Source organism: Melitaea cinxia, chromosome 24 (genome assembly GCF_905220565.1).
Source record: "Melitaea cinxia chromosome 24, ilMelCinx1.1, whole genome shotgun sequence".
In the NCBI taxonomy this organism is placed as follows: domain Eukaryota; kingdom Metazoa; phylum Arthropoda; class Insecta; order Lepidoptera; family Nymphalidae; genus Melitaea; species Melitaea cinxia.
The window spans coordinates 7,192,745-7,209,017 of NC_059417.1; the positions used below are offsets into that span (position 1 = coordinate 7,192,745).

The following is a 16,273-nucleotide window of genomic DNA, read 5'->3' on the forward strand; positions in this document are numbered from 1 at the left end:
TTAAGATTAGAGAAAAAATGTATTAGTATATCTCTAATTTGTGACGCGGAAGCACAAAAATATACAAAATTTTGCTGTTTCAAATTTTTTGTCGTCAAACTTACCAAACCCCGAAAGCATAAATTTATGATCTAATGAAACGATAGTGTGCAAAAATTATCTAAAATATGGTTTAAGATTCTTACTGATAAATTTAAAAAAAGACAGTAAAACTACAGATTATCAAGAAAAGTATTAGAATTAAATGAATAAATTTGAACTGAGAGAAATATGGACAATATCATACAAACGAATAATATTCTAAAGCATAATAATAATTTCAATGTAATGCAACATTTCATTGAATCAATGGTCTAATTGTAAATATATTATTCTCGTTTTAATATCATAGAAATAGTACTCTTAATGTAACGATTAAAAAATTTATTCCTAACTTTTATTTTACTTCAATTATTGCAACTCTTGCTTTGTTTAATGGCAATACGTTATGGGCTCTTTTCTCTTTTTTTATAACAAATGTATAAAAAATCAAGATTTCGTAAATTATAATGATGACCAAAGATTTTATCATAATTTAATAATACAAATACAATTATAAATGTATTTAAAATATGGAGTACCAATTAAATATTTTATTTTGGAAGTATATTATAATATTACAAATTATTTTATATTTTTGTTCCTAATATTGTACATTTTAGGAATCAAATAGTTTACTTTCAATCTTTAGTAATGCCCAGATTACTTGCAAACTATCTAATGTAAACTTATGAAAAATAATAACTTATGTATTTATTTATGTAGGTATTTTTTTTTTTTTTAAGCGGCCCGAGAATTACAAAATATATAGAACAAATTTAAAACTTGATTTTTAACATATACGTTGGGATATATTATTTAAATGAAGTATGTATTAGTAATCCAATCGTATTATAATTATTATTGTATACTTACTACAAAAAAGAGCCATTTTCTGTGTTGCCAATTATATTATCAATCAGTTAATTCCGTATCTTGGCTTAAATTAAAAATTTTACTAAAAGACTGCCTTTTTTCAAATTTTATGGTTATTTCTGTGATAGTATAATATAACATTGTGTGGTCTGTACTACATAATAGTAAAAGTGTTCTCTGCATTTAATAATGTTTAAATAATACGTTTTCTATGTAACAAGTTTTCTCATAATATGAATGAATGGTTATCCAGTTAGTCGAAGCGTAGAATTCAATTTTTTCTTATTATTGTGTACTAATATGGTTAGCGTTACAGTATTAGGCAGTTTAGCATTGGATGCTTCCATTATTTTATGTAAATAAGATTTACGTAATTTGTTAGCGTTTTAATGTTAAGAAAGAATTATATTGTGGTCTGATGAGTATCATTGTGTTGTTTTATTTCACTGTATCCCTTCCCGATATTATACAAAATGAATCAGCACAAATATGTTTAAACTTTTAAAGTTTTAAAAAGTAAACAAAAATGAAATTAGGTAATCGCTGAGAAAGCGTACATATTCAACTAACAGAATATGTGGATTTAAATCTGACTCTAGACTGTAATCTTTTAAAATTCGGGCTGATATCTTTAAGTTTCTAAGCAGGCTTGCCAGAAAGTTTTGATTCAAGTCTAGGTCATCAATGATCGAAAGTCGCAAAATATTCTTAGGAGTCGCCTCGTCCCATCTATGATCGAAAGTCGCAAAATATTTTTAGGAGTCGCCCAATGAAAGTTTGAAAATACACTAGCATCTGTCATCTGTCTGAAAAAAAATATTAAATTAAAGCAAGCTTATTGGGACATTAAAAAAAACAATATTTTTTGTAGCGGTTTTTGTACTTTTAACTTGTTGCCAACGCTGAGGATTAAAAAAAGCCTAATTTGCGACTTGTCGCCCAAACTTAAAAAAAGGAGCGTATCCATGAAAAAAATCGCCCAATTCGCGACTAATATCTGGCAAGCCTGTTTCTAAGTGCCAAAGTCTCTAAAACTTATGTCATGCTTGGCGTTGATACAAATTTTGTAACAAGCAGCCAAACGAGTAGTAGGAGGTTCACACACTGTATTACATTATTAAAATAATTTATAACTTTAAGCGTTACACTTTCGCCCCACCTCCATTGTTTACGTTTCTACGCTTTAACCTGTAATAACAATGAATTCACACCACTACGACATTATTATTAAAGAATATAATAGTAATCCTAAGGATCAGATTTTATTTTGCTAACATTGTCACGTTGATATATTTGTTCATTGTTGATTTGATAGATCAAAAAACTTGATTAGATTAAAACTACAAATAGTTATGAAAATTCCTAGTTTTTATGTTGCAAAATAATTATTTTGCAACATAAAAACTAGGAATCATCTTTCATTTTATGTTTTTTTTTTCTCTGTTGTTTCTTTTAATGGTGTACAATAAAGAGTATTATTATTATTTGTTACTTAAGTTTTTTTATTTTTGATTTTATAAATTTTATTTTGCGTATATAGGCATTAGTGATGTTCCGGATATCCGTATCCGTATCCGCGGTTATCCGCGGGAAAAATGAGATCCGTATCCGTATCCGTCACTTTTCCATGCCCAATCCAGCCTGACACAACGACACCGATACAGCGACACCGACATAATTACACACCGATACGCCGACACAATGACAACGATACACCGACATAATGACCCACCGACACCGATACACCGACAACGACACTGACAACGACACCGACACTGACACAACTACACCGACATAATGACACACCTATACACCGACACCGAAACAGCTACACCGATACTCCGACATAGTTGCACACCGAAACAACAACACCGACACCGACACAACTACATCGACATAATGACACACAGATACACCGACACCGACACAACGGTACACTGACACCGTCACAACGATATACCGATACACCGACACCGTAACAACGTCAAAGACACAGACACCGACTCCACGACACCGATACCGACACAACTACACCGACATAATGACACCGATACACCGACACAATGACACACCGTCACAACGATGCCGATACACCGACAATTCTTCTTCTTCTTCTTCTTCTTCTTCTTCTCGGTGAATCGGTGTCGATGTAGTTGTGTCGGTGGATCACTGTCGGTGTATCGTTGTGTCATTGTGTCGGTGTATCGGTCTATCGTTGTGTCAGTGTCAGGGTCCCGTTGTGTCGGTGTCGGTGTATCGGTGTGTCACTATTTCGGTGTAGTTGTGTCAGTATTGGTGTCGTTGTCGGTGTATCGGTGTCGGTGTATTGATGTCGGTGGGTCACTATGTCGGTGTATCGGTGTCTTGGTGTCAGTGTCTGTGTCGTTGTCGTGGTGTCGGTGTCGGTGTATCGGTGTCGGTGTGTCATTTTGTCGGTGTGTAATTGTATCGGTATATCGATGTTATTATGTCGGTGTAGTTGTGTCGATACCGGTGTCGTGGAGTCGGTGTCTGTGTCGTTGTCGTTCTTACGGTGTATCGGTGTCGGTGTAGTTGTGTCAGTGGGTCATTATGTCGGTCGGTGTCGTTGTCGGTGTATCGGTGTCGGTATAGTTGTGTCGGTGGATCATTATGTCGGTGTATCGGTGTCGTGGTGTCAGTGTCTGTGTCGTTGTCGTTGTGTCGGTGTCGGTGTATTTGTGTCAATGTGTCGGTGTGTCATTGTATCGGTGTTATTATGTCGGTGTAGTTGTGTCGGTATCGGTGTCGTGGAGTCAGTGTCTGTGTCGTTGTCGTTTTTACGGTGTATCGGTGTCGATGTAGTTGTGTCGGTGGGTCATTATGTCAGTGTGTCAGTGTCGTTGTCGGTGTATCGGTGTCGGTGTAGTTGTGTCGGTGTATCGTTGTGTCATTGTGTCGGTGTATCGGTATATCGTTGTGTCTGTGTCGGTGTTGTAGTTTCGGTGTGTCACTATGTCGGTGTATCGGTGTCATTATGTCGGTCTAGTTGTGTCGGTATCGGTGTCTTGGTGTCAGTGTCTGTGTCGTTGTTCTTGTTACGGTGTCGGTGTGTCGATGTATCGTTGTATCGGTGTGTCACTATGTCGGTGTATCGGTGTCGTGGTGTCGGCGTCGTAGTGTCGTGGTGTCAGCGTCATAGTGTCGGTGTCGGTATATCAGCATCGTTGTGTCAGTGTGTCATTGTGAATACAGACCGATCTTACTTCTGAGCCACGTCTATTAAGCTGTTTTCGAGGGTTGTTACGAATCGTCTCGCCAGAAGACTCGACCAGAGCAGGCTGGGTTTTCGGGCTCTTTTACGGATCTTTTATTAATTTTCAAATTCAGTTAACAGGATAAAATGCTGCTTAATAAGAATCACTATTAAGTTATTATCAAGATCACTATTACACATAGAAAGTTATGACATTTTTTTTATAAATATAAGAAAATAAAAAACAAATAACTTTTTTATTGAAACAACTTTTTAAGATTTTATCGCAGTTCCTGAACCTGGTTGCTAAATAATTGTTTCTCGCAAACGAAAATAAAACCGACCAATTATAAAATTAGTTATTAAATGTCGATCAATTTTAAATGGGACCACAAGACAAGCATCAGCGTTCGATTAAAACAAAAATCATAAAAATTATTTATAAACAATAAACTGCCACTGCCCTCTAGTGGATAACATAGCTCATTACGTTATAAGATAGTTCAAACCGAAGGAGTTTCAAATAACGTTAAAGAGAAAATAAGTGACGACAACGACGCGTACGCACCATTATCTATAATATAAAAATGAATCGCTGAATGTGTTGCTAAGCGCAAAACTCGAGAACGGTTGGACCGATTTCTCTAATTCTTTTTTTTAAATGTTCGTTGAAGTCCAAGGATGGTTTTTACGGCGAGAAAAATTCGAATAATTTCCGTGAAAACCCTCAAAATAGCCCTTTTCTTTTTCCCATACAAACGTTCTCTAACTAAAATGTAGAGTCAATTTGAACTTTATTACTATTCAATAAAGTTCATGTTAAATAATATATTAGGGTGCATTTTACGTAAATTATTAATGATTAAATTGGTCTTTTTCGTAGACCGCATTTTAATTTAATTTACATACAGTAAAAATGGTACTAACTAGCTATTTCACATTACTTATTATATTGTTGCGGGGAACAATGGAAAATTACCGTTTTTAAACTATCGACTCCAAATTTGGTACGAATCTCCTATATGTTATGTAGAAATGATCGATGAGCGGATTTTAGGATACCTCATGCCCAATAAGGATTACGGGGGTGGACGTTAGCAATGAAAGTTTGAAATGTATGTAAGTCCGAAACTACTGAACCAATTTTTATCAAATTTTTTAAACATCTGTAATATGGTCCAACTTGGGAGATAGGGTAGTTTTTATCTCAATCGGACCCGATAGGTGGCGCTGCTATCTGTATGTAAGCTATCAAATTTGGTTGATAGCTGTTTTCCGGGCAGGACAACGTCTGCCGGGTCCGCTAGTATATATATATATATATATATATATATATATATATATAATACGCGGCATCAAAGATTACTCATTATATATTGATCATCAATCAATCAATTTAAATTAAACTGCAAGACAAGCACCAGACTTCGATTAAAACAAGAATTATTAAAATCGGTGAACCCAGTGAAAAGTTATACGGTATATCATCATTATCATCATTGGACTTAGTCCGTCTATTGCAGACGATTTAGACAGTGTCAGACAGATACTGTGTCGCCTAGGAATAGAATGGGTGGTGAAGAACATTAATGGACTTAAACAGCTTTATGACAATGTTACCCAACATAAAGAAGAAGAACGGTTCATGTTTGGTCTTCGCAAGTATGACCGCGCCTCTGAGTTCCGTGCGAAGCTCGAGTGGCTTCCTATATACGTCTGCGCAGGAGTACTCATGGACTATCTCTGCTATATCCTGTATTATTTAATCCCTTTCTTCCATCTTATTTGAAAGAACGCTTTGAATTTCTCTGTGACTCACACAACAGATCACCTCGTTCTAGTAAAAATCTAACTTTGAAAATCTGTAATCGCTCTACTGCCTTTTACAGCAAGTTTTTTAGCATTGAGGCTGCACGGTTATGGAATACATTACCATTACACATTAGATGTGCAACATCACTGGAATATTTAAAAAAAATGCTTAAGAAACACTACTTAAGACTTTGAAATTACTATCGTCCAGTTCGTCATAGTCACTGATATTTCTATATATTTATATATTCTTGTTTGCTATACGATTGTTGCTTAATATTACTTAGTTATGTATAATATTATGTATGTATGTATATATGTATGTATGTATGTATGTATATGTGTATATGTGTGTATATTTTGATATGTATTTATATGCGTAGTGTATGTACATATTATTATGTAATACAGTCTGTAATCTGTTGTATATTTAATATGTTTTTAATATGTGTATGTATGTATATGTATGTGTGTATATTTGGTTTTCTTCCTGTTTTCTTTCATTTTAATTCTGTACGCCCTTTCCACTTTTTTCACATTATCTCTTCCAAGCTGGTTGTCTGGAAGAGATCGAAGATAGAGATTATTGATAAGACCTCCTGTTTTACATTTCTTTTTGTGAATCGTTTTGTAAATTGTAAACTTCTTTTTATGTGTACAATAAAAGGTAAATTAAATTAAAGAACCATAACTCGATCACAATTTAAATATACCTATATTTCTGTCATACCTATACCTATATTTAAATATACCTGTATTTCAAGTAACAAACATTGATTTATCTAAGTTATGGTGTTTTCTTTCTTCATCTTATTGTTTTATCGTTATAATCAAGAGAATAGCATTATGCTTCTTCGTTGTAACACAACAGCGAAGAAATGTAGTAATCGATTTTTAGTATTTCCTTGTTCTCTTTTGGTAAAATTTCGTAGTTTTTAGCCTCGACAAGCAGTAGATTCGTTAAATATAATCTGGTCACACTGACCGTGTTGTTTTCTGAAAATCATAGCTGTACAGTGTTCACAACAACTCAATGATAACTTTTTTTATACTTAAACTACGTGGAATAATCTCAAAATACATTTAAAAAAAATGAACGTTACGTAAACAATTAGTGTATTTAGTTAAAATGCAAGAGTAATAAGTAATATATAGTAAAATATTGCGTCATATTTTGAGTTGAAAAAGTGTCATCATATTTTTTACCTCAAAAAATCTCTAAAGCAACTAGATATTAAGATAACTACTATAAAAATACAAGGAAATTGTCCGTGGAAAATCGAAACAAGTGTTTTTAAGGAATTTTAATGATATTAGACGATTCTTGGGATATGCCTCCTGTTAAGCGCGGGAGACGAGGTGTTAGTGACGCTGATGACGAGGATGATGACTACAGGCGACGTAGGGATCGCAACAATGAGGCAAGTACTAGTATTACTAGTAGTAGTAATTCTTTTTATAGTTTAATAGCGAAATGTATTACGCGTACGAACAGTTTGTTTCAGTTTTAGTACTCTTTAGTATAATTATATATATTAACCTATAATATAGATATATTATCATAATGTGAGTAGATTGTGAAATATCTTGATGCAAATGCTTAATTAATAAATAGACAAGCTATCTATCCATCTATCTATTTCACAACATTAGTAGATAATTGATATGCTAAGTTTTTTGCAATTATTGCAGAGATTCAGTGTTTCAGTTACCAATTACTACTCTTAATAATTACTAAATCAGTTACTATAACTAGCTGTAAAGTATCTGAAATGTCGGGGGAGATTGATTGATTGATTGATTGATTGATTGATTTTCCACGGGCTATTCTCCGCAACTCGACGTTTCAGTGCGCCTATTTTGCGTGGTAATGTCGGGGGAGACAAACTTCTTAGAATTCCGTGGATTTACCGTGCGGATGCTGGGTCCATCATGTGGCAGAAGGAGAAACTCAGAGCAGTTCCCAGGACTTGTGACCTAGGTGTAGGTTTAAGGAGACCCTTTTGAAATGCACATCAACGCTCAGCTTCACTGCTCGAGTTGCCCGCCCTGCCTAGCCAGATTTGGTAGGGCTATTAGCGCAACAAGTTCATTTGTTAGATTGTAATATTTATTTAATTTTATTATGTGATCTTTAGGAATGTTGGTTTCTTACGGTACAGTAAGCGCTACTAGTAATATATGTTTAATGTGTCTAGAAAAGAGGAATATGTCAGATCTGGATGACAAAACATTTTACACAGGATTTTATACTGTTTGTGATACGTATCCATTATAATTAAATTAAAAAAATATTAATAAAATTAATGAACCTAATATCAATATAACCTATAATCAATATAACTTTTATTATAAAAAAAAATCTTTTTACAGGCTGTTAAGAAGAGTAGATTCAAGTCAAAGCAGAGGACACAGGAAACATTCACACGAGTAAACAAATTAAAGGCAGAAAACCAGGTTCTAGAGGAAAAAGTTAAAACACTCACAAAAGACCTTCAATTTCTCAAGGATTTATTTATGGAGTATGCATCCAACTCTCAAGATCCCAAATTTGAAGGGATCGATCTTGAAAAACTCTTAGAAGACGTCACGGATGATAAGAAAGATGCTAGCAGTAGTAAAGACATCAAGCAATAAGTACATTTTAAATAGTTTTAATTAATATTAAACATTTCAAGTGGGTATATGATATAAGTAGTCTATAAACAACTAAAATATCTGTAAGAAAACACAAATTTTCATCATAATGCGTCATCAAATTAAGCATATTTGAATTTTCTAACTTTTACTTGAGCTAATTAGTTCTTGATTTTATTTTTAACTCAATTTAATATATATTTTTGCACATTACCATTAATATGGACTATTTAAAATATATTCATCAGGTTATACCGGGTGTATTTGGAACGCTTGAAAAGATTTAAACCTAATAATATACCATTTAACCATTTATCTCAGAAACGTTTTTTTAAGTACATTTTAGGACTTATGTATTTTGCTAACCCGCAATGTATGCATACACGCTGTGCACTCTCGTTGCTCGCGAGACGCGCGACTAGCGGGCAGCGGCGGAGCGACAGTACAGAACCACTTACATTTTTTTACATCCTTCGGGTTCGAATGAGGTGAAGTTCAAATTGCGCTCCATTCCTATGGATGCAAAACTGGGCTCGCCTATAGGTCTCTTCGTGAAGTCAGGGCATTAAAGACGGATCCTCCACACAATCTTCTTGCAACTTGGCAAAAACACAGCAAATCCGATTTCGATGGCGGTATTACATTCCCGATCGAATACCCTATCCTTTACGTAATCCCACAAATAAATCTAATTGTGTTAGATCACGTGAACGAGGCGGCCAGGCTTGAGGCCCTAGTCTGCCAATCCAGCAATCATCAAACAACTCCGTTGGACGCTCTCTTACTGATCTAACGACGTGTGGCGGTGCACCATCATGCTGGAACCACGCTATCCGATACTCTGACAGTGGAATATTGTCTAAAAATGTTTCAATATGGTCATTTATTAACTCGAGATAACGTGGTTCATTTAATCGCTTCAGCAAGAACACCGGACTCAGTACTTGGACTCAGTACTACAGAAGTCGGTTTTTTTTCGTTTGCGAGCAAACACAATTATGTAAAACTACGTAAAGAAATTTTTATGAATGTTTAATAAAGTTCGTATGAAATGTATAAGTAGCAGTGTTTATTGTTCAGCGTGCTGATTATTTGTTACGCTCAAACACCAAAAAGGCTTATTGAGCGGAAAAAAACCGCCATACAGAAAGTCATCAACGCGTTGTGGTCGTTTGCATAATTTGCGATTTGTGCATTTGGTGTGTTATGTATTTCATGTGTTTTACAGCCTCCACAATGCGTTGGGGCTTTCTTTTTCGCTTAATGAGCATTTTCGGGTTTTTGGGTAACATGTAAACTCATAACAAATTAGAATAATTACAAAAAATAGGAAGGTTGTTATTGAATTTATTCGTAAAAACTAAAGCGATGAACGACTAAAGCGATAAATCGCACTGGAGATGCAAGCGCGCGAGCGCAGCGGTGCAGGAGTACGTCGACCTCGCGCCAGCGAACTTTGTCAGCTTTGGCGCGCATGTACTTGTAGTTTTCAATACATTGCCGATTTTTTCAAAACACGATTATTTTAAAGCATTATCTTCAAATTTCAGTTTCATTATTTTTCCCAAACCGGATAATTCAAAAAAAAAGTTATGAAAAGAGGCAAGAAAAAAAGTTCTTTTCGCGTTTTTTTTCACTTGTATCATGTCAGGTTATGCCAACACTATCATACCTCTAAGTTTTTTCAAGCGTTCCAAATACACCGGTATAAGGCTTGAATTGCAGAATTAGCGTCTTAGTAACTTATGTACAAATACGATTGTTAAAATATGATTACTAAAACAGGTCTATAATACAACAAGCATGACTTAAGTTGAAAAGTTACTAAAGCTAATCAGTTTTAGTTCAAATCACTATATCAGTTGGTCAGACTAAACCAACATCATTCATTTTATTGATTGTATCACAATTTTAACTATCACCTTATTTTATAAATGATGCAAAATCAACTTTGATTAGATTAAACTAGTAAATCTAAAACTTTTAAACTGAAATATTTTTCTTCTTATATTCTTGTTGAATGTGGTATTGAAAGTTCCACTAATGACGTGATTGGAACAGATTAACTTCCTGCTTGAAGTAATTATTTTTATTTGTACAAATATTTATGTTTGATCTGCATATTTGTCCTTGTGGTTTTTCCCACCGTGCCTTAGAAAGCATATAAAGATGTATATCGTGGTTGTTATAAAAATACTACATGTTCAACATAATATTTCTAAGCTAATTCAAATAGCAGCTGTGAAGCTTAAGTTCAGTTCTAAACCGATCTCGCGCCTTAACAGCTGTTTCTATTTGACTGGTTTTTACAAAATTTAAAAAAAGGGAGTTTTTTATTTGGTTGAATTTTTCATTGTATGTAGCTCAAACTTGGTACGTAGTTTAATTATTTTACATATAATTTAATGCCTCTCGCTTGTATATTAAATGAAAAAGAATTTAAAAAGGTAAAATGTTGTTCAAACAATAAATTTTATGTGACGTTTGTATGATTCCTACTTATTAATTTTGCTATTGCATTTTTATATGAAATGGGTAAGTTTTTATTGTTTAAGAGGCTCCCCCTTCTCAATGACCTTGAGCATTTAGACTTTGCCACACCCCACCCACCCGCACTTCACCTGATCAGTAATACGTAAAGGTTATTAAACTCGGCCATTTACCGGCTCTAGCTTGTACTACTTAGGACATGCGATTGATCCGTTTCCTAGACCAAGAGCTTGCGTACAAGTTGTGATCATCCATAATTATTATTTAATTTTCTTCTTGTCGTGTCGATCATTTAGGCTATAAAATTATATTAATTACTAGTTGTTACTTGTTGTTCAGTTCGCAGTTATAAAATAAATAAATTTCTAAAATAAAAGTAGCCTAAGTTACTCCTTACTATATCAGCTATCTGCCAGTGAAAGTTCCGTCAGAATCGGTCTAGCCGTTTCAGAGATTAGGCGGAACAAACAGACATAAAGACAGACAAAAATTGTCAAAATGCTATTTTTGTGTATGTATCGTGTATACATCCATATGAATTTAGTAAAAAGCGGTTATTTTAATATTAAAAGCAGCCGCTCCAATTTTATTTGTATAGATATACTAAATTTATATTTTATTCTATTATCGGCTCGGTGAAGATCGACTTTAGGTTCGGATCTTAGACCACAAGCTAAGCAGCTTTACATTTACACAGCTCAAAATTAATAATTTAAATTATTTTTTTATTTGAAGTAAATACAATTGCAAAATTCAACAGTAAGTCTGTCTACCTGTTACATTTTGATGCCTATCTTGGATTAAAAAAAGTAAATAGATTTGCGCGTAAGCAAGAGCAGCGTGCGATGACGAGCGACACAAGTTCCCCGTACAAAGGCCTCTGGCCGTCTGCCGCGGGCCGCCTGTCGCCCGGCAATTAACCAAAAATTATATTTTTACGATTTTCTAATAAAATACTGCACTTAATAAAAAACCCTTCTGTAGAAATATTAAGTACAGGATTCTTAATTAATAAAAAAAATATTCACTATTGTAAGTAGTAAAATTAGAAAGCCTATACGATTTTTGTACGCGAAAGGAGGTCCAGGTAAACAATTATTTCTCTTTATTTAGAGAATTTTATACAATTATCTTACAGTCACATTAATAAACTGAATCCGAGTTACAACATATATTTATTTGATATTTTTAACGTAACTTTAACGTATACTTTATAGCACATGAAAACGGCCGAATTTGTCTGGGATCCCCTTAATGTTTGCATTTTCAAAAATTATGGGACATATTTTTTTATATAATTAAAACAAGAACTGTTTTTGGACATCATGTATAATGTAAATTTATTATAAAAAAAATTATTTATCAATTATCAATTTATATAGTTTTTAATATTTTTTTATGTCAAAACGATTGGTAGGTAGGTATATCTGTTCAAAAATAATTGTATAATTGTGTATTTATGTTATTTTTTTATTATTAATGAGAGCTGAATTCAGCTTCGCTCTAATATGTATGTTATAAAATACCTGTGATACATGTAAAAAATATAATGAATAAAAATAATAAAGTTTAAAAATTGAATGGCTTTTTCTTCTGGTAATAGAAGTAGCCAAGTGGTCACGAATTATCCCCTGCAGTATCATAGTTTGGAATAATTAAAAAAATACATAAACTACTTTTCGCAGAATTGAAAAGAAAAAACATCGTAACAAATTACTTTATTGCACTTATATACAGACAGTCTTATAATATATATTGACTTCAACAAATTTACTACAAATTATAACAATAAGCAATTTTTGTTGTGTCATAGAATTATAATTATCCATTAAACCGCCGTGCAAAACAATATAGGTATTGGAATGAACATATCTTTTTAGGCATGATTATTGACATCTTGCCACAAATTTCAAATAGTTAATTTCAATATAAGATATTAATGTTGGGGTGGTCGGTTTAAAGCAATTAATTCTCACCCAATATACAACAAAGTAGTTTACATAAATATAACACAAAACAAAAATAACTTGACGCTTTTTTTTTTCTTTTGAGAGGTCAGATTACGCAGTTGCGCGTTTCTACCATTATTTTGCTTGATAGGTGTTTTACATGCTTGGTCATATGAGGTAGCTTCAATGCAAGTCATGGTTATATATGACCTAGAAAAATTGTAAATGAAAGGTGTCGTCGTCTTAGGCATTTTCAGTGACATCTACGCTATGGTTAAGCTACAGTAACCGCTAACCATCAGGAGGACAACTTGTGTCATAAAAAAAAATACACGGAACCTACAATGAAGAAAGCTCAATATGGTGAAATTGTTTACTTATATCATACCTTGCACTTAAAGAAGCGGGAAATCAAAATTAACACGTCCTAAATTTGAATTGCTATATTTAAAAAACCATTCATTCCTTTTCATTCATTTCTTTAATATAGTAACTTAGACTTTAGTTTACAAATTCCTTGTTACGGGATTTTGGGTTTATATATTATTACCATCAGAAGCAAGACTAATCAAGAAAGTATTATGAAATTGCTATGATAGAATAAAAAATAAAGGAACTAAAAATAAAATAGAGATATATTATTTCGCTAGCATAGACTATGCAGTCTGCATCTCTCATCATGCAGTTGCATAAATATGCACTTAGTTATGATAATTTCTACAATTAATTTTCAATATATACATTCATTTCACCTTTCATTCTAAGGAATAAAAATAACATGAGGATATCCGTAAGGAATACTAGTCAATTCTCTTTGTTGTATACTGGTAAGCCTCTAAAGAAAAATAATAATACAGTAGTTATTTTAATAAAATTTACAGGTTGAGTAAGTTCATAGTAACAGTAGAAACAATAGGAAAGGGCTGACTTTTTGCCATTATTATTAGCTATCTGACGTATGACGGTACCCAACAGATAAATGTTTATTTTGTCTTTTTCTATTTCACTGTCAAATTGATTTATGGGATGTTCCTATTCGCAATTTTGAATTTAAAAGTTTTAATTTGTCAATTGAGGAGAAATAGGTCCTAATTGTCTATTTTATTTCCTGTTGTTAAAGTTTATTTCTAACTTATTGGCAGGATAAATTTTATGAGCCATTAGTGAAACAGACCCTAAAACATTTATGAGTTATTCCCATAAAACATAAGATACCCAAAAATTCAGTTCGCGTTGTATTCCTTAAGGGTGTCGATTTAATTTTTTGATATACATAACAAGGGCAAGCATTATTTCCAAACGTTTATCACACCATCAGCGGAAGAACTGACTAGATAACATTTGTTGCCCTCTACTAGAGTAATATCTGTGATAGGTGCGGTGTGATAGAAGGTTCTGGATTCCACAGAACGGTATACGTTTTCTTCTTGCTGGGACGCTGAGAGCGGTGCTGGGGGGTTCGATTTAAATGACTCCTGGATTACTGTTGTCCCGTCGATAATTCTGCTCCTGCAAATAATAATAGGTTTTATTATTATTTTTGTTACTTATGTGGACATGTCGGTAATTAAATTCTTAAGCCATGAATTAGGGACGAACACACAGGATAGGGACGACAGAAAGGGACATTTTCGGTCCGGTTCCTTTATTCAGATAAAATGTAATTTATGACAAACGTATCGGTTTTTTTTTCTGTTTAATATAGAAACCAAGCTTTATTGAACAGGCGAAAATAGTAGTCTCCGGTGACTCAAATCAAAAACAGCTTTATTCAAATAGGCCCTATGAGCACTTTCGAATCGTCACTTTACAAATTAAAAATTAAAAAAATGATTATTTTTGTAAAAGCAAAGCTACCACGGATTCGGAATGTAAATTATGTAGAGAAGAATCGCTTTATCTCTTTTTTTTTTTAATAAAAACTAAATTTATGTTGAGACAATTCCAAAATTGTTTGTGGAATTTTATTGTACATGCGAATACCATTACCCAGAAAGGAGACGGAAACAATTTTGTTATTCCTTCTCGTGTTTGCAATGCGATTATTACTTTTTATTTCAAAACAATTCTATTTTACTAATGTTTATAGAAATTATACATACTTATATTTCGACTGTAATTGATCAAAAGGTGCGTGTAGCAGCACATGGGAGTCGTCTGGATGCTGGAGATCCCAGTAACGTAGCCGTAGATCTGTACCACCAGTTATAAGAAACCTGTTTCCGTCACGCGTGCCGCAGTAGAGAGAGGTTATTGAATGTGAAGACTGAAACGAAATAACATTTTATAATCCTTTAAAAGCGTGAGTTATCAAAAATTTATAATGCTAAATATAATGATTTATGCCTTCATAGCCGGAAATAATTGCTTAAAATTTGGAGCAACCCGGCTGGAGCAGTACTTCAACACAGACGATCACAAGCAAATGATACCGCTTTCAAGTAGTGTTGCGTTCCTGTGGTGAGTGCGTGTGAGTGCGTGTCAGTGCGTGTGTGTGCGTGCGTGTGCATGCTTGGGTAAGCGTACTTATCCGCGTGTGTGAGTGAGTGTGAGTGAGTGTGAGTGAGTGTGAGTGAGTGTGAGTGAGTGTGAGTGTGTGAGTGCGTGCGTGCGTGTGTGTATGTGTGTGTATGTGTGTGTGCGTGTGTGTGTGTGTCTCTGTGTGTGTGTGTACGTACGGCGGGCGAGTAGTGCAGCGGCTGCGCGCCGGCGGTGGCGGGCCACAGCGCGTGCGTGCGCTGCGTGGACTCCAGGCACCAGGCGGACGCGTCGCGGGGCCCGGCCGCCCACACGCGCGACGACTGCCCGCCGAAGCCCACGATGTGACGGATGCGTTCCGCTGAGGGTAAAATGTATCGCAATTCTCATTAAGAACTGAAGAGTCTATTCGCATTAAGAAAATAGTGATACGTCACTGTCACTTAGAAAGTAGACTAACAATGTTAACTTTTAAAAATGAGATCGTTTAATCATAAAAAAAATCCATATACCGTTAAAAAAAGCAATAAATAAGCAAGTAAAACTTACAATTGGGATGTTTAACCGACGTGATAGGCAGTCCAAATCTTAAATCCCAGACGCAAACCGCACCACTCGATGTTCCGACCGCCAGGTATCCAGCGCTGTTAGCATAGAGGCAAGTGTACACGCCTTGCTTGAGGTCGCCTTGGAGCTTCCAAGCGTCACCTGTTGAGACAAGATTCTAGGTTAAATTTTT

General features: G+C 34.3%; 2 protein-coding genes across 2 annotated transcripts in view; one reads left to right on the plus strand and one right to left on the minus strand.

Annotated features, from left to right (window-relative positions):
• Window positions 1-6,889: 6,889 nt before the first annotated feature.
• LOC123665460 (CCAAT/enhancer-binding protein gamma-like) lies at window positions 6,890-9,088 on the plus strand. The gene is made up of 2 exons (XM_045599763.1): window positions 6,890-7,401; window positions 8,354-9,088. Exons 1-2 carry the CDS (start codon window positions 7,288-7,290, stop codon window positions 8,615-8,617), a joined length of 378 nt encoding a protein of 125 aa, XP_045455719.1. The 5' UTR covers window positions 6,890-7,287; the 3' UTR covers window positions 8,618-9,088.
• A 4,396-nt stretch (window positions 9,089-13,484) lies between these two features.
• LOC123665353 (phosphoinositide 3-kinase regulatory subunit 4) overlaps window positions 13,485-16,273 on the minus strand; it is a 27,834-nt gene continuing 25,045 nt past the window's right edge. The window contains exons 25-28 of the mRNA XM_045599665.1: window positions 16,084-16,242; window positions 15,735-15,895; window positions 15,159-15,322; window positions 13,485-14,565 (exon numbers count right to left, since the gene is read on the minus strand). Of these exons, the coding sequence (XP_045455621.1) occupies window positions 14,346-14,565; window positions 15,159-15,322; window positions 15,735-15,895; window positions 16,084-16,242 (704 nt within the window). The 3' untranslated portion in view covers window positions 13,485-14,345. The remainder of the gene's footprint in view (window positions 14,566-15,158; window positions 15,323-15,734; window positions 15,896-16,083; window positions 16,243-16,273) is intronic.